Here is a 19473-nt window from a genome sequence, read left to right as displayed (position 1 = left end):
ATGGATGAATAAGCCTAACTTAGCAGAAGAAAGCAGAAATAACACATATTTGCTGAATTAGGTTTAAATAAGCCGAAAAGAACACAAAATGAGGAAATTAGCTAAAATAGCTGAAATTAGCACAAAAAACAGCTGAAAGTAGCTGAAAAGGCAGAAAGGAGCTTAAACTACCAGTAGGAAGTGTAAAGAGCTGAAATGAGCTCCAAGAATGTGGAATTAGCTGAAAAAGCTAAAATTAGCATAAAATAGGTAAATAGTAGCTGAAATTGCAAAAAAAGTTTAAACTAGCAAATAAGCTGAAAGGAGCATAACATGCTGAAATTAGCAGAAAAAGGTTAATTAGGATGAAAGCAGCAGACATTACCACAAAAACTTGAATTTATCTGAAAACAGCTGAAATAGCCAACATGCTATAAATGTAGGTGAAAAGTTAGAACAAGCTTAAATTAGCAGAAGAAAGCAGAAAAACATGTTTGCCCAATTAGGCTGAAAGAAGCAGAAATAAAAAAAGTGGAAATTATCTGAGAAATTCTGAAATTAGCAACAACAACAACAAACAAAAAAAGCAGCTGAAAAGTAGCTTAAAAAGCAGAAAGAAGCTTAAATTACCAGAAGGCGGTTGAAAGAGCACTTTTTTACTGAATTAGGCTGGAAAAAGTTGAAATGAGTGCACAAAATGTGGCAGCTACAGCTAATCGATTATAACTGAGCATAACTGGGACAGTTTTACAGATGCGCAGCTAAAACGTGGTGTAATAGTAGCCGACAGTCATCTCCAGCACAAAGCAAACCAAGTGAAATCCTTATTAACTGTTGAAGCCAATCTTATCTGTCTGTTAGCAAAATATTTTATGTACAACTACACAAATTTAAACAAAACTTTCAGAAGTTAATCAGTGGATGCACGTCTAAAACTGATTAACTTTTGGAGTCAACCCAATTCAAGATGGCAGCCACAGCTAACCGAACACAGCTCACACAAAAATGATCCTGACCCAGGCGGCGTTATGGATCTGGAGTTAAAATGTGGTGTGATGGCAGCTGAGAGCCGTTTCCAACACAAACATTAAATATTAGCAGACTGCTCGAGATCATTGTTTGAAACTTGTGCATAAAAAAATGCCTTCTTTCACGAAATGATGGTTTTTATTTGTAAAGTTTAAAACCTTTTGTTGGGACACATTCGGTATACGTCAGACCTCTGGTGCATCCTTTCTCTGTCAGGTGTATTTCTACAAATGACAACTCCACCGTTAAATAACTTAATTCACTGGAAAAAAAACATTCAGTTTTAAAAATGAAAAGAAGCTGTAGCCTCCATTTGTCTCGAAGATCAGAAACGTGTAATAACCACGGAGTCCTTTCGATCTGGTTGTATCAGGTAAACGTAGGAATCGGTCACCTCCTGAACTCTACAGTCAAACATGGCGGCCGAGGCTAAATGTTGTGGGAACGTTTTGTTTTCCCGTAACAGTCACTGGGAAGACGGTCAGAATGGATGGAAAGACGCAGTAAAAAAAAAAAAAAAAAAAAAAAGCAAGTCTGAGTAAAACATTTTTCCCTTGAGAAAAACTCTGTCCTCTTTTGAACCCACCAGAACTTCTTCAGAGTTTTAAAAAGGAACCAAGACTCCACAGCCGGGTTCAGCTGCAACATTTCTGCCAACTAAAGAACTAAACCCAATCACATTACGTCTCTTTGATCATTCTTCTTTTCAGGTGTCTCCCCAGCGAGTCATCCTCCTCCAACTCCCTCCATGTCCTCTCTTACTGCATCCATACAGCATATCTCCTGGCAGCTGCCTTTCTAACATCCTTCTACAAATATACCCACTGTCCCTCATCTGGACATGTCCAAACCACTGTCCCTCCTCTGGACATGTCCAAACCATCCCAGTCTGGCATCTCTAACTTTATCTCCCAGTTGTTCAACCTGTGCTGTACCTCTGATGATCTCATTCCTAATCTTATCCATCCTTGTCACTCCTAAGGAGAACCTCAACATCTTCATTTCTGCCACTTCCAGTTCTGTCTCCTGTCTTTTTGACCATGTCTCTGTCTCCAGACCATACAACATAGCTGGTCTCACCACTGTCCTGTGAATCTTTCCTTTAACCTTTTATCACAAATCACTCCCGAACCTTTCCTCCATCCACTCTACTCTTTGCACTTGTGTAAGACATCTGACAACTTTCCCTCCACTGACGTAGATTTTTTTTCCTAGAACTAGAACTAAATCAGACCAGACTCTCTGTCAACAGTAGGTTTTGTTACTTGTCCGATTTTACTGAGATAAACTTCAACAAAAAGTCTGCAGGATGTTCTGCTCATAAAGAAAAGGGAGAGATTTCTGATGATGACATTTTTATTTTGGATAAAACTGTCTAAGGAACAAGATCTATACCCTGCTCAGTTCATACCATGAGTCCAGTTTGGACTCCCTTAAACTGAAGTGGGAAACTGACTCGGAGGAATCCATATCAGACTCATTGTGGCAAAAGATCATTAAGAACATTTACTCATCTTCATTCTGTCTGAGACGCGCTGTAATTCAATTCAAGGTGGTGCACTGGTCCAAAGACAAGCTGTCCAAGATCAAAGCCAACCTGGACCCCACATGTAATCATTGTGAACAAACTCGAGCTACACTCCTACATATACGTTCTTGACTTGTCCACAAAACTGCGGAGCTACTGGCAATCTATTGTTGACAACTTCTCTGGGATGTGTGGAAAAACTGTACATCCATCACCATCTCATTGTTCGGGGTGGTCCCGGTGGATACGTCCTTCAGCAAGTACGAGAAGGATGCGATTGCTTTTGGCTCTTTTCTGGCCAGAAGACTGGTCCTGTGCAATTAGAAGGACCCACACCCCCCAGCACATATACTGTACATTGGATATGTACCATATCCATCTGCAAAAAAAATGATACACTGAAGGGTTCTGTTAAAAGATTTTGGGATACCTGGTGGACTTTTGTGTCGTATGTTGAAAACATGGCAATGCCTGTTTAGGATATTTGTGCATGTGTGACTGATCCGGTGTGGGTGAGGGGCGGGAGGAGATTTTGTTCTGTGTTCTTTAAAAAAAAATTCTTTTCTGGTGTGTGTTTGTGTAAAAAAAAAAAAAAAACTAAAATACTTTGATATATATATAAAAAAAAAACCCTCCCAGGAACAGTTTTAGTGTCATATCCCAGGAACGGACACAAAAACCGACTCCGCTTGGAAAAAACATTTTCAACATTTGCCGCCAAATTAAAGCGCAGCTGGTGATCGAGGCGGCTGCAGCAAGAAAACCACAGGAAGTTTACAAGAAAAACAGCTGGTGCGAAAACCCTCCTGCGCTGAACATCTGGAGGAGCAGACTGAGAACGTCTGCCAGTGCTTTTATTTAAAAAATAAATATGAAAAAGATGTGTTTTGGTAGGCTCCTTCTTTCTAACTTTATTATATAAAAGTTTCTATTGTTGCCTGAAAAGATAAATCCAAATAAATAAGGAATGGATTATTTCTGTATGGAACAACTTGATTTATGGTACGACGAAAAACACAAAGGAAAATAGGTTTTTGTAAATAAGTTAGCCCCGATGTGGGTAATTGTTTTAATATAAGTCTTTGAAAGGAACACATGATGAAGTTATTGTCATTTTACTCAAAAAATTTTATCCATATTTACAGTTTAGTAACGGAACAGTTCGTCACTCAGTATTTATTTGTCACCGATTTATACCTTTTCATATTTATTGTTGTTTTAATGTGTGCAGTCTTACAGTGCATCATTTGTGCTTTTATTTTGCTGCTGATCAACTGAAATGGATCAAAGGATCATTCTGACATTCTAGTCAAATTCAAAACTGTAAAAATTACATAACATCCGTATATGAATGTTATTTATGTTACGTTTTTTATTTGTGAATGTTATTTATGAATTAATTTAAAAAGGCTCCTCAACCATTTTGAACAAAAACTTGCATGATCTGTTAATATTAAAAATGCATGTGACATTAAAATTTTGTAAATATAAATATGAATGCATTTTTGGAAACATAACAGCGTATTGGAAAAAAAATAAAAAATTCATGTCGCTGAGATGAACGGTTGTTGAGGTATTTGCATGAGCAGTAACAGGAAGTGATGACAAATGGGAACACCTGCATGAAAACAATGGCTGACAACACAGAAGAATCTGATGCGTTAGATTATTTCAATAAACACAGAGCAGGGAGTTCCACTTTTTAAGAGCTCCCCCTTGATGTCACTTCCTGTTTCACTTTGCACCTGAAAATCATGTGTATTACTCCAAATTTATGAAATACTAAGATGATTTCGTCCACTTTTTGTATATATAGGATATGCATGCCCCAGACACATTAAGAGTATGTGTTAGGGATGACTCTCAGCTACTACCACACCAAATGTTAGCTCATTACCTGCTGAAATGACAGAGTTGTAGCTATTTTTGAGTTTGGGCAAGTCGATTACCTGTGGTGGCCATCTTGAATATGTCGATTTCAAAAGGTAACGAGTCGTAAATGTAGAGTCGATGTTTACTTTTTAAAAATTTCAAGAAAATCTGTCTACTGGGTCATGGGATATTTTGCTAACAGACCAACAAAGGTATTACATGATGGCCCCACTGCCTGTTAAGGTGACATGACAACAAATCAGCGTCTCCTACAGAACAAACCAGACCTTTCCAGCTGGTGCTCAAATGTGTCATCTGTCAAATTAAACACTTCTGTCTCTGCAGGTGGGAACGTGCGTCGCTGTGTCTTGTGTGCGTTCCATCTCACCGGTTCAGTGCAAAGGCGTAGTGGAACTTGACATGCGGGTGAGCCATGGGGTCAAAGGTCGGGAGCTTCTCCAGAGTCTCAACCAGCTTCACGATGGACTCGTAGTCCTGAATGGTAACGAAAGATCAAAGTATGAGCATCCTGCTGCAGCTGCTTCGTTAGCGTAACAATTAATGGATGGAGGCGTTTCTGCACATGTTTCCCTAACAGACTAAATCTGATCCGTTTATGAGCTTCTTGAGCACCTTCATCCTGAGACTCAAGCCTCTTTATTACAAGTGGGTGGGCTCTTCTCTATGGTTTTTCCTCCTTCTTGCCTACATAGTCAGCATACCCACAGCTTGTTGAATAATTCAGCTCATGCGCCATGCTTGTTGTGGAAATGAATGATTCATACAGCTGTGCACGGCCCTCGGTGAGCACGAGGACCTGGACAACGAGCGCCACTACAAAGCAAACATTAAGTAGGAAGGTTCAAGTCTCTGCTCGCTGCAGGTGGTCTGAAGTGACTCACGGAGGAAAAATAGGATCCGCTGAAGGGATGAAGGTGTCGGACTGACGTAGCTCGTATCAGCGTCTGCGTTGTGTTTGCACGATATTCAAGTGGGTAGGAGTTACACCGTGTAGAAGAATAGAGGTAGTTTTTTGTCTTGTCCGAGGTGGCACAAAGTCCTGGTGAGTGGAAGGAGCAATTTTATCCACCACCCCTTGCACTGACGGAGCTAAGTGGTGGCCGATGGTGGCCATAGAGTAACCTTTGGCCGCCATCATTGGAGGAAATTATATTTTAAAGCAATATAAACATTAGAAAGCATAGTTTCCTCAAACGATAGTGGTGGCTAGTTTACATATATCAAGATGTAAATATATTTGTTTACAAAATCCAAGATGGTGGCGGTATCGTTTTAAGGGAAAATAATTACTAATTATTGTCAAATTTCAAACAATATTATCGTTTATCGCAATAATTTCTGAGACAATTAATCGCCCAGTGAAATTTGTTATCGTGACAGGCCTAGGTTGGACAAAATAATACTTTTACATTATTGTAAAGTAGCGAAAGGAGTCTTTCACATAGCATTTAAATACGTAATGACAGTCCAAAGTATCCAAGACATACATTTGAGGTGTAGAGACATTAGTTTTCCAGAAATTATATATATATATTTGTAATTCTAGAGGTAACAGGAAAAAATCAGTTTCGCAGATAGATGTTTCCAGTGGTGTAGTCGACGGGATACGTGGGCACACAGATTATACCCACTAGAAAAGCCTAGATTTTTTGTATACCCACTTAAAAGTGCCCAATATAATTGGGCACGTGTCATTGACATGTTAAACGGCAGTTAAACGCGTCCGTAACAATCTATTGGTATGCAGCTCTTGTTTATTACATTTGCTTATCCAGTACAATTCTTGTTTTGTTCTTTCCACATATTTCAGCTTCATAGTGTCAGAATTATCACTATAATTGTAATAATGTCAAAAATGTTTGGATATCTTTAAAAAAAAGCATTTAACCAGGCTGTGGCTTCAGCGAATAAGAATTGATATGGGTTTGTTTGTGAGAACAGCATTTTAAAAAACATCCATCCATCCGATAAAGATAAAAGGTCTTCTCTATTGTTGCTACATGTAAGTCATCTCTTGATGATCGGTATAAATGGGCCTCCTGTTCATCGTTTTGAGCCCAGGAAGTAACAACATGGTTAAGAAAGCACCGCTCTGCAACAGAAACAAGAAGACTAAAGAAACCTACGGAGCCTGAGAACGAACACATTTGGAACATTTTATAGACACATTGAGTTGGTTCAACCTGGTTTTTTTGTATAATTAATACTTCTGTACTTACTATTTAATACTTGAACATGTTTTATCAATGCTTGCTAACATGTGTTTAATACAAAGTCAACTGTTGTGCAAAGTTTGTTCATTTGATTCAAATATAAGCATCACAGAAATTTGGAAATGTTCAATGTGCTTAAAAATCTAAATGAATTGACGATTACATTGCACTAACCCGTGTACTTTGGTTTCTAAGCACAGTATACCCACTTTAAAAATGTAGACGACACCATTGGAAGTTTCGTCTAAAGAAAAGAATCTCATGTTGATTTTTGGACATGGGGCCCTGAGCAGATGTACCTGGATGTCTCTGTACGTCAGCAGCAGGTTGATGACGACGTCCACCGAAAGGCACTCCACGTTGTCCAGCCGCTGCTGAATTCGGCTCAGTTCGGCCGACAGCTCCACGCCGGTGTAAAGCTCCCGAGCTTTACGGATCTCGTTCAAAATCGTCTCGCGGAAATACTGGCTGCAGGACAGAAAAAGAAGTGCATTTACAAACGTCCGACATCATGTCAGAGGTGATCTGCTTGGAAGGAGACGTCTGAAATGCACCTCCTGTTTAACGTGTCAGGGGAGGCCTTCTGCTGAGAAAAAACTGATCTGCGCCAACACAAACATAATTAGCACCTGATTAAAACTGTTTTAAGATCTCCTCGAGGAACAATTCTGCCACGATTAGAATAATTCATTCGCTCAGTGCCCTCACAGTTTTACATAACATAGATCACTCCAGGAAAACAAAAAATATATAGTTTCCTCCAACTCTTAAAAATTTTCTTTGGATAAAGTAAAAAAAAAAATTGCATTCTGAGAAATACAATATCCATATTGACTTTCTCTCTCCATTAAAAAAACCCAACTGTAGATGCAGCCTTGAAACCAGATCAACGTTAAAGGTTGCGGCAGTTAAATCGTTCCTACAACATCTGGCCACACCTGACCGTCACACTAACAGGGATCGCATGACGCTGGTCCACAGCTTCCACTCCTCCCTGAAAGCTTTCCACAATTATTTGGCGTGTCACCGTGGGACTTTGTGCACATTTGTCTTGTGGAATGTGTCAAACTCTAGAACCGAGAGCCGAATACGGTTTTGTAAAGATTTTATCTGGCCTCAAAGAGGATGTTTTAAATGGAAGACGTTTGTACCGCCTCATATTTTGCTTAAAAACGAGCAGACTTTATTCAGTTTTTAAAATCAAAATGAGGAAGTCAGGATCGATGAGCACTCCTTGATAAAACAAAAAAAAAAAAGTCAAGATGAAAGAGGAAGCAGGTAACCATCTTGCTTTGAGTTTACTCTTTGTCACCTGCTGTGGGTGACAAGCGTCCAGATCATCATAAAACCAGCAGCTTAACTGAGGTGAATTTATTTTGTTAGCAAAGAACAGAGTCCTAACATTTATTAAACATTACTTCTGTACATTGTGCTTTGACAAACTTATCGATAAAACTAAAACATTTTGTCAACGCAAAAGAGGAAAGAGGGGGCAGGTGTCGCTCTCACTTTGAGCTTACTCTTTGTTGCATGCGCGCTGTGAGTGACGTCCAGAGCACATGGACATAAAAACAGGACGGAGGACGGAGGAGGTGACGGTCGGAGTTTATTTATCGTGTCAGCAGCAGAGGGGAGCGACACGGTTCATGCATGGCGACCAAAACCACAAGGCGGCCATATTTGTTCATAACTTATTAGGAACGCACGCGACAAAATGAGAATGGTGGGAAAAAAAAAAAAAAAACTGTGGAAATTTTTAATTCAAATCCTAGCGACACATAATTTACTTCCATACAATTCTAGCAGTAAATGTACCGTGTAGGTTGCAGAAACGGCAATAAATGCTCCGACTGTTCAAGTCCCGAGCTGTCTGTGTCTGGCTTCCCGTCACTGCATAAAGTTAAAGGGGTCGGTCTCGATGCAGGAAGCAGCTTCGGCTTCTGTTAGTATAATTAAAAACTAAGGAAGCAGAGAAAAAGATACGTCCCATCGTCACGGTGAAAACTACCGGTAAATGTGCAAATAAAAATATAAATTAAGCAAACTGACTTTTTAGAGTTAAGTAGACAAATAAAGAGGAATTTATTTTGTCACCACATGCATCAGTGCATTCTCAGCTTAACTAATGAATGTTTAGTTCAGTTACTGTCTGACAACATTTTTGACCCAAAGTCAAGTGAAAAAAAACAGTAATTTTTTTTACATAAGATTATTGTTTTAAACTGTCTTAAAGTCTAATTTTGATGGTTCCGTCTTGTTGATTTCAAGTTCAGTGTATTTATCATGTTATTATTGTGAGAAAACATTTGGTCGGGTCATGTAAACTCATTTCAGTAGTTGTTTTAACATTCTCACTTGTGTCTGTGGTACAGCTCAGTCTCTGTGCTACACTTAATACAACCAGTCATGCTGTTTTGTTATAAAAGGTTAAATGAATTAGGCTTGTTCATGTTAAATGTATCAGAAAATTTCCAGTTGTTTTTTGTAAATAGTGAATAAACATGAATCACTGTTACCAATGGAGATCCACAGGGATTGGAGCTTGAACCTCTGCTTTTATTTTGGAGATTGGCCTCCAAAAGGTAATATTATTAGATATCAGTGCATAAATGTTCATTTCTATGCCACTGATCCTCAGCTTAATTTACCTTTGAAACCAGAGGAGTGACTCATTCATGCACTTAATATTTTGTTACTAATAAAATTGTACAAATAGCGGCCTTTTTGTCAGGCAGGAAAATAAGAGATTTAGGTCAAATAATGCCTGAAGTGCTACGCTGCGTTTACTTTATGCATGTTGGTTTCCACAAGAAACAACCTTCAGTGAATTACACGTTTCTCATCTCTGCCTGAGTCACTATTTCTGGCAGGGAACTAACAGGCTGCTGCAGCAACTGCTGACAGGAGAGCGTGAAGACATTACCCCAGCAACAAAGATGCTGCAAATGGCTTTTTAAAAGAATAGCTCGCCACGCTAGTCAAAAGGTAAAGGATGCATGCAAAAATCATTACAGAAAGTAAAAACAGGAAGGGTTGGATAATAAATCAAAGGCGCTGAACAGAATGAACACCGAATTACTGCTTCAGCGTGCTGCAGACTCATCTACCCCTCTTAATGACCTCGTTGTCATCCTAAAACCTGCCTTATCATCCAGTTCGTACAATATTTTGCATGAAACTGTAAAATTACCTGTTAAACCACAACTAAAATATTGTTTAAAGATATAAGGAAATAACTTTTCCACTCAAACATGCACTAATCGTTTAAACCAGTGATGTTGGATTGCTGTGGGAGGAACTCCGTGTTAGTGTTTGCTGAATAGATCTCTTCAGCTTCTTTTTCTCCAAACTTGAATTTTCAAAGTGTTTCCTCAAACACTTAAAGGAAACATCACATACATTTACCTGTATGTAATCAACTTTAACCATGAACAAAAGCTGGATTTCTGAATTAATTTATGATTGAAAACTGGATAAATGTTGGTCTAAATGTCTATTTGTTTCATCAGCGCATCATAAAATGTAAATTTGTATAAGTGCAGTGCAACGTGAATTAAACTAGTCCACGCAAAAGCAAACATGAAATGTTCTATAAGCTGCTTACTGTCAACAATAAACTTTCTCAATTAGTACAATTTCAGGATCTTAGATGTTAAAGCTTAGAAATAAAACAAATAATTTCAAAGCAATTCAGCGAGAGCTGAGGATGTAAACAACTGGAGTTCAGATGTGCTGAATTGTGCACTCCATGACCTCCCTCACTGTGTCATCTGTATGTTGCTTTTGTTATGCTGAGGTTTTTTGAAACCTCAAATTATATGATTTTATTTAATTTTTTGACCTCTCCTTTCCCTCGTGTTGCCTTTTTCTTGTCTAACGAAAAAAGGCAGCACCTCTCATGAGGCTGCAGCCTCAGGCACCCCCGTCTTCCCATGTATGTCGTTTGGACGGGCTGCACGAAAATGTAATTTCGTTGCAATGACAATAAAGACTGATTCTGATTCTGAGAACAGGTGAACAAAGGTGTTGTCATGTTGGAGCCGTTTGGGATGACGTCTAATAGTTTAGATGCATCAGTTGGTTTTAACGCTCAGATGAGTGAAGTGCAGATAAAAGTGTTTTGTTTACATTGAGTGTGGACCCGCGTTTCAGATTGACAAAATGAATACATCAGAAAAACTAATGGGTTAAACTCCTTAAAATTGCAGCATTTAATGTAGTTCAGGACGATCTGTTTCTATTTGTTTTCATAGTTTGCTGTGTCTTTACACCACGTCCATCCATGGCAGCTGGCGCCGTTTGCCACTTTAATTCTTCTTAGGAACTTGAATCTATTTCTGACATCATACAGTCAAACTAAACGTAATTACTTCTTCCTTTCTTACCAGAACCATAAACATAATCAACATCCCTTCTTAGCTATAAGCTAATAAATAAAACAAATGCTTCCATTGGAAGACGTCAGAAAGACACGCAGGCTTTCGGCGGTGCACTCACTGCGAGTTGGCCTGGGACACTTTGAGAAGCTGGACGAAGCGGTCCAGCAGCGGCATGCAGATGGGCCCCAGCAGCATCTCGAAGCTGGGCTGCATCAGCTCGGTCAGACCCTTCATCAGGCTGCCCTCGCAGCTGTACGCCTTGTTGTGGGGCGTCACCATGTACGGGATGAAGGTGTAGTTCGCCGAGCTCGTCTGTGGACGAAACAAAGAAACGTTACGGACGTTAACAGTTGTCCGATGAGACACTGGGGGGGCATCGCCCGGGAACTTAAAGGTGGGAACACACAGAAAACAGCACTTATAACATGCATTTATTTCTTTACTTTCTGTTTAAGATTAAACTCGGCGTTGCCTCGTACATTAAAACGAAACACAAAACGTAGTTTTGGGAACAGAAAATGCTGCTTGTTGAACTCTGTAGGACCCACGGTTGAATTTGAATAAACCGTCAACAATTTAATTATTTTATCCACTTCATGGATGGGACTGGAGGATGGGAGACAGAGATGAAGTGAAGATTCAACGCGTCTTAGATAGAGAACTTTTACTAACTGGCTTTTCTATGCGTGTGAATGTTCCTGTAAAGTGCCCTGAGACAACTTGGTTGCGATTTGGTGCTTTATAAATAAAATGAATTGAATTAATAAAAACAATAAAATCACACATTAATGGGTAGCGTCTCACAGAGTGATGACGCAAAATTGTGAGAAAATAGACAAACTTTCCGTTTCAGTTTCACTGAAATGTTTGAAAACAAGCGACCAACGAGTATTTTAGCTGTTTTAAGTGTCTAAAAGTGTAAATGTTTATGAAGCATTCACTCTGTACATTGTTGTTCCGTACGTTTTCCTCGTTCCACAATTTTTGGGCCATTTCAACAAATCATTAATCAAAACGTTCAGCTCTTTCAGGACAATCCTGCTATGACTTTTGGTATTGGTGCAACTTTAGCTTTTTGAAATATTTAGCCTTTTCTGCCATTTTTTCCCCCTCATAGAAAATTAATTAAGCTCATTTTACATCCTTCAAACCTTTAGATCAGTTTGCAACCTTTTACTGCTCCGTTCACATTTTGTTCTGCTTCAGCTTCTTTGTGCAAAATAAAATAAAAATTCAGCTAATTTCAGCTGTTTTGTGCTCCTTTCTGCTAATTACAACATTTCTGTGCGTCCGACTTGTTTCTGCTAATTTCTGCTTGTTGTGCTCCTTTCAGCTTATTTCTGCAAGTTTAAATTATTTCAGCTACAATTCAACTGTTTTTATGCTACTTTGAGCTTTCTCAGCCAATTCCAAAATATTTGCATTCATTTCAACTTTTTTCAACCTAATTCAGCAAAAATGTGCTCTCTCCACTTGCTTCTGGTAATTTAAGGTTCTTTCTGCTATTTTTAGCTACTTTTCAGCCGTTTTCTGCTAATTTCTGCTTTATTTAGATAATTTCCACTTTTCTGTGCTCATTTCTGCTTCTTTCAGCCTAAATGTTCACAATTGTGGTCTCTCAACTTCCTTCTGGTAATTTATGCTTCTTTCTTTTTTTTTAGCTATTATTCAGCTGTTGTTTTGTTTGTGGAAATTTCTACTTTTTACAGGTCTCTCTTGTAATCGAGTTCCCGTGGCTCAATGAGACTAACCTGTATAAATAAAGGCTGAAAAAAAAAAAAAACGTTTTGGTCCATGCCTTAGTTCTGTGCTTTTATTTGATATTACACAAAATAAAACGCACACACTGATAAAAACACGTTTCTATGAAAACTTATTTTATGTCTGAAGAAGAATGTGTGCTCTGATAAACCAGAATAAAGTTACTTAATGGTTACGCAAAAAGCTATTTCCAGTGAAACCTTTTATCGCAGTCAGCAGGGAAGCGGACGGAGGAAGTCTGAGCGATTTGTTTGTTTTACAGTAACTTTACACGATTATATCCAACACATTTGTGCAGAAACAACCGTGTTTCTGTGGTTTTAACCTCAACAAGCTGCAGCTGGGAGAGCCTCGTTCCAAGATGCTCTTACACACAGACCGCTCTGCATGTTCATCCAGCCGGGTGCACACGAAACATCGAGGAGAAGCCGAACGTTTGGCTGCTCGCCTGGAGCGAACCTCCACTCTGTTCTCCCCTCCAGGAGGAATTTGGGTTGGTTTTAGCTGCAGTTGCAGAAAACTATGGTGGCCCTAAGGCGTAAATGAACAACATTTGAAAAAACAGAATTACATTTGAAAAAACACAACCAAAACAAAACAATATTTGAAAAAACAGAACAAAAAACAACAACAACAACAACAACAAAAACAGAATTACATTAAGCCAAACTGGAAGTACATTACAAAAAACGGAATAACATAAAAAAAAAAAAAAATAAATAAAAAAAAAATCACATTAGAAAAACCAGAATCACATTAGAAAAACCGCAATTACATTTGAAAAACCGGAATCACAGAAAAAAAATTGAATTACATTAAAAAATACGAAATCACATTGGAAAAACGGAATTGCATTAGAAAAAATGGAATCACAAAAAAAAAAAAAAAAAAAAAAAACGTAATCACATTAGAAAAAACAGAAATTATAATTTTTGAATTTTTCTGTTTTTTTCTAATGTAATTCTGGTTTTCTAATGTAATTTCGTTTTTTCTAATGTAATTCCGTTTTTTCAAATTTAATTCCGTTTTTTTTTTTTTTAAATGTAAATTCCTTTTCCCCCCCCCAAATGTGATTCCGGCCACTTCCTCTTTGGCTTAATGTAATGTCTTTTTCCAAATGTTGTGTTTTTGTTGCGCTTTTTCTAATGTAATTCTGTTTTTTCAAATGTAATTCTGTTTTTTCAAATGTAATTCTGTTTTTTCAAATGTTGTTCATTTACACCTCAGGGCCACCGTAGCAAACCGTTCTTTTCCAGATCTAATTCTAGTGCTTCTGTTTTCGGTTTGTGTCAACGTTGTATAAACCTCCAGCAGTGGTCGTGAGGTTCCCGCTGCTGCTAATTAAAGAAAGACGGAACAGGCGTGGCGTTTATGGACCGCTAAAATATCCCCAAGATATAAACAAAACATTTAAAATAAATAAGGTCAACATGTAAATGTAGTTGAGCAGGAAGCTGCTGCAGACTGGTTTGTATAATCTATCAGGTTTTCCGCCTCACAGACGAACGACGGCACCGCAGCTGCTGCTTTCACAGCCAACTGAAGCAAAAGGAAGTGAAAGAGAAGCCGTGAAGCAGTGAAAGCTGCCTGTAGATAACTTCCTCCTGTGCAGCGGGGGGACTGTGACGTCACCTGTTGTTGCACCGGCTGCGTAGAAAGGTTTCAAGAACCAAACCCTCAACTTCTGGTTCCGTTAGCTGCAGCAGATCGCAAAATGCTGCCGCTATATTTAGCTCCTCTGTCTCTGCGTGATTCATGCCGTCACATGAGGCTCGTGGCAGTTGGCTTTCAGAAGCTCCTGCATTTTTCATGGCGGCTGCAGGTGATCCGATGCCAACCTGAACACGTCGTCTGCAGGACCAGCTCAGGTCCAACACCAGTAAGGTTATTTGTCTCGTGAGGAATCCAGTGAATGTGACTTACAATTACATTTCATGCTCAATAATCCCCATAAAAAAAAATCCAGCAAAGTTAAGTCTGGTTCTCTGGACCCTTTTTTTTTTTTTTTGTTGAAATGTTTCGTTCTTCATTCAAAGGACTTCGTCAGTCCGAGGAGTCACAACAAACTGGCTATGGCTGCCTCAGAGGAGTCGACGGGGGAGAGGGCGGGCCCCAGAAACCATCACATTACCATCAAACTAGTTGACCTACTATGAGAGTTTGCCTCTTGTGGGACTGAGTTTATTGTGGATCCTCGGACTGATGAAGTCCTTTGGATGAAGGACAAAACGTTTCAACACAAAGAAGCCGTCCAGAGAACCTGATTTAACTTTGTTGGATTTTGTACCTGGATTATTGAGCATGAACTTTGATGCTAATAAAAAAAGGTTAATGAGAATAAATTTAATCCACACAGTTAAAGGCCAATAATCTGGATTTAAATGATCATCAAAGGCAGCTAAATACGCATTTATTAAAGACAGTCACACACGTTGTACCAAAAGTAGAGAGCATTCAGGCGCACCTGCTACTGTGAAGGTTTTTAAAGCAGATCATTAAATTTCTAACGTTCCTTGAATAAATGCATTTCGCCCGCTGCTTTTCAAGACAGAGTTCTTAATTAAACTGGGATTATAGTGGTTTATGGTGTGAACTGTTGTGTCTGAATCTATTATAGTTATAAAGATATTCCAGTGTGGAAGGTGTTACAGGTGTGACCCAGAAACAGGGCTGTCGGTTACAGCTGGTGGTCCTTGTTTATTTGCAGCTTCGCTCAATTTAATTTTGATTTATGGGAGTCTGGATAAAACTGAAGTTCACCAGCAGAGGAAAAGGACGAGGATTTTATTGTTACCTTTGTTAAAATTGATTCAGCCGTTTCATGACTGGCTGTTTCGTGCATTTTACAGGTATTTTCAGAAGCACAAAATATAAATTAGGAGGCCTTATATTATAAATGTCAGTAGAGTAAATTAATTACATAAATACTTGCTCACATTTTTCTGTATTTAAAAAAAACAACTTGAGCAGCGCAGCTCTTCTTGCATTTACAAAACCTTCTAAAATTGGTGCAGTTTTTCCGCCATTTAACAATATTATTTTCCGTGGGTGCAACTTTTCTAGCCTTTACGGTAATTCCCACGCCTGGTTTGTGGTTGTCCTGGTTCTCACTGCAGAAAATAAATCCGTCAGCCCACAGAGCTGCACACCTGAAGGCATCGTGGTGAGCATGGCTCCCTCTAAAAATAAACGTCGACTTTTATATATTCTGGAGGTTTGATGGGGAAACATTTCAACGGGGAGAATTTTAGCTTCAGATTTATGTTTTTTATGAACACACAGCACCTTTAGGTCTCTTAATAAACACCAGTGAGTGCATACAAGTGGTGTCTGTGAGTTCACACTCGGAGTGATAATCAGCTCTCGTCACACAGAACAGCGTGTTGCATTCAGGGGAGAGACAAACACCAAGAAGAGCGAAACCTTTCATCCGACTCCTGAACATCAGTCTGTAAGATTTCAGGACTACAATAAGTTGAACATTTAACATCATAAAATTAATGTAGATGACATGAAAGGGTTGCATTAAATCACAGCACAAACTGAATGCTGGGGATCTAATGGATAATCAGATCCCTGCGGTCGTGAACGTCCACAGCTGCTTCAGACGATGGAGGTCAAGATGCAAGATGTTATCAACGTCCTCACAAGTAATATCCTGACTGCACGTATTCCAAATATTGTGCCTAAACTTAAAATATTGATGAAGCTAAACGTGTTACTGTCAGCTTTAGGTATTCAGCAGAGTGAACAAAACAGGAAACTCGTGTCCTTTTTTATTTAAAATCATTTAAACTGAACTCTTTTTACCTTTTAACAGATGGTCATTCATTTTGGAAAAATATATAAATCAGGTGCACCTTATGTATTAACTCTGGTTGTGCTTACCGACCTCGAACCCATTTTATGTGGTTATTGTGAACGAGTTGAATAAAGTTCGACTTGTCGGTTTTGTTTCGCTTAATGCGCCTTATAATCTGAAAAATACGGTAAATGCCCTGAAAAACTGAGAAATTACTTTGTCTAAAATCTAAGACGGCTGCAGGCCTGCGGTTCATCCTTTCTGAGGTTCAATAAAATGGTGGTTCAAGAGGTGTTTTGCTAACAGACAAACACGATGAACTCACACAGTTAAAGCCAAAGTTTGAGGCGAATAACTTGCTCAATCAGTTAGCACTCAAAACATGTGTTGGTGATAACTCTCAACTACCGCCACACCAGATTTAATCTCATTATCTGTCATTTTGATGGAGTTATAGCCTTTTTTTTTTTTAGTTTGCGGAGTTTGATTAGCCGTGACTGTCATTTTGACAAGCTAAATGTAATCAGTTGTAGATATACAGTAGTTCCTCGCTACTTCCCGGTTCGTTTATCGTGGCCTCGCTCTAGCGCGGTTTTTCAAAATAAGACTGGACGTGACACACAAATGGCTGTTTGATGGATGAGCCGCACGATCGGCACGGAATTTTTATTTACAACTAATTATTTTAAATTATTTAGCACCTGCTGCACCTTTGCGCAGCCCATACTGCAGGATAAACTTCCTGCTGCAGCTGATCAGCTGCTCTCTGTGCAGAGTGGAGAAGTGGGCGTGGCCAAGAGCACTTGCAGGTGGCTGAAAGCAGCAGAGACGGGGAGCTGAAATCATGACATGCTGTGCTCTTTTAGAGCGTTTAGAAACATTGTTTAGAATATTGCTAGAGTGTGGGAAGGATTTAAAATACCTTCATATATATATACACACACACATATATATATATATATATATATATATATATATATATATATATATATACTAAAATAAACTACTACTTGTATAATAGACAGATGCACAAAGACTGATATGGCAAAACATCCTATGTTTTGTCTTGGATCTTATTTTTACGCTATCTGTGTTAATGTTCTTATATTTTTGCATTCACATATAAATCCTGTCCTAAACGTGAAGTAGATGTAAAAAAATAAATACTGCAATATTCTGCACAAAATAACCAGCTGGTGCACAGATACACAACTAAACAGAGTGAAAATGTGTTAAAAGAGCCAAAAACCGAGTTTAGGATTGGATTCTGTGTATGAGTATTGATTTTAATAGTTGCTTCAGTCCAATCTGTCAGTTATAAACAGGATTTCCTCAGTTTCAGGGCAGCCCCTTATTTGAATGTTCCAGTTTTTGCAAGTCAAATTCTCTACAAAGAGCTCGTGCATCCTTTCTGCAGCTGCAGCTCATGAGAAACACGCTGCAAGTGAAAGAAGTTTTGTTTTGCATTCATCATCTGTCACATGCTCACAGTGAAAACCTCCTCCAACACTGTGAAGACAAACACGAAGCATTAGACCCTCAGCTCCCTGACGGGAAAGAAAGCCAGCATATTTTCTGCAGCAGATCATGTGAGATGTGTGAGCAACGGGTGAGAAACGTGTGAAGAAGGCAAAGGCGAGGAGAAAATGTTTTGTGTACTTACAGTGTTCTTCTGGCAAATGATCTCCTGAAAGAAGAGCAAAGAAAAACATATTCAGAGATTGGACCAGAACATTTCTCCCACGGGCGATTTAAACAGTGAAGCTGAAAAAAAACTAATCCTGTTATTCAATCATCGATGTATCAAATCAGTCGTGTTAAAAGTCACAAGCAAACATTTTAATATCAGGAAAAACAGCTGCAACTGATGGGGTCTCGTGTCGTTAGAAGGATCTGTCGAAAAACAAGACGAGGCTCGGCCAGTTGACGCACGGGATCAAACGTGGGACGTTCATGAAGCGAGTTGGAGATTCTTTTTTTAATAAACTTTTTTAAATTGAATGATCATTTGGAGGTGAGCGTAACAATTAATTGCGTTTGCGATAATATCGCGATACGATAAAACGAGATTTTCTAAACACAAACGCTGCGATTTGACTGGTCAGTGATCTGACCAGTCAAATCGCTTTAACCGGTTGCACAGAGGAGTCAGGCTCGACAGAAGCGGACACATCTGGACGTTTGGTACCAAAGAGCGGCAGCACGTCCGTTGTTTGGAATTATTTTGGCTATGACAAAGAAGACATGCATTGTGCAGAACGTGCCTTGCTGCTGTTTCTACCTCTCGAGGTAACACCACAAATCTTTATCAACACTTAAAAATACACCACAAAGCCATTTATGATAGATGCATGGCTAGAATGTCAACGACCAGTGCTTCAACTTGAAGTAAGCAAAGTACCAGCCGACAGGGATCACTGACCGAACTGTTCGACGTTATTACTCCGTATGAACATAATTCAAAACGGCACGTGGAAATAACTCGAGCAATAACAGAGCTCATAGGGAAAGACATGATGCACAATATTGGGATGCACAATATTGGATTTTTGGCCAATATCCGATATGCCGATATGTTAAAACTTATTTGGCCGATAAACGATACCGATATGTTTTTCTCCATAGACCTACTTACAGAAACTACATGACTTTGTCTGCTGTGGAATTAAAACACTACATTATTCTGCATGGTCTTTGTCAGTTTGGCCTGCTACCAAATGCAGATGCCCAAAAGGGGGTTGAAAATGATGTAACACTTCAACTTGGATTATGTTTAATGTCAAATTCATGACATTTACTCTCTCTAACACAGTGACAACAATCGAACAGTGCAAATTTGTAAATTTTCACTAATCTAAACTCAACGGCGTGTATATATATATATATATA

General features: G+C 38.9%; 1 protein-coding gene across 1 annotated transcript in view; it reads right to left on the bottom strand.

Moving 5' to 3' along the window:
* Nucleotides 1–19473, bottom strand: part of map3k5 (mitogen-activated protein kinase kinase kinase 5) — a 107801-nt gene that overhangs the window by 56162 nt on the left and 32166 nt on the right. The window contains exons 3-6 of the mRNA XM_037685930.1: nucleotides 18248–18271; nucleotides 11140–11333; nucleotides 6942–7110; nucleotides 4797–4903 (exon numbers count right to left, since the gene is read on the bottom strand). Of these exons, the coding sequence (XP_037541858.1) occupies nucleotides 4797–4903; nucleotides 6942–7110; nucleotides 11140–11333; nucleotides 18248–18271 (494 nt within the window). The remainder of the gene's footprint in view (nucleotides 1–4796; nucleotides 4904–6941; nucleotides 7111–11139; nucleotides 11334–18247; nucleotides 18272–19473) is intronic.

The sequence above is a fragment of the Nematolebias whitei genome, chromosome 12 (genome assembly GCF_014905685.2).
Source record: "Nematolebias whitei isolate Nwh7 chromosome 12, NemWhi1, whole genome shotgun sequence".
Lineage (NCBI taxonomy): Eukaryota > Metazoa > Chordata > Actinopteri > Cyprinodontiformes > Rivulidae > Nematolebias > Nematolebias whitei.
This window is presented reverse-complemented; position numbering and strand designations above follow the sequence as displayed.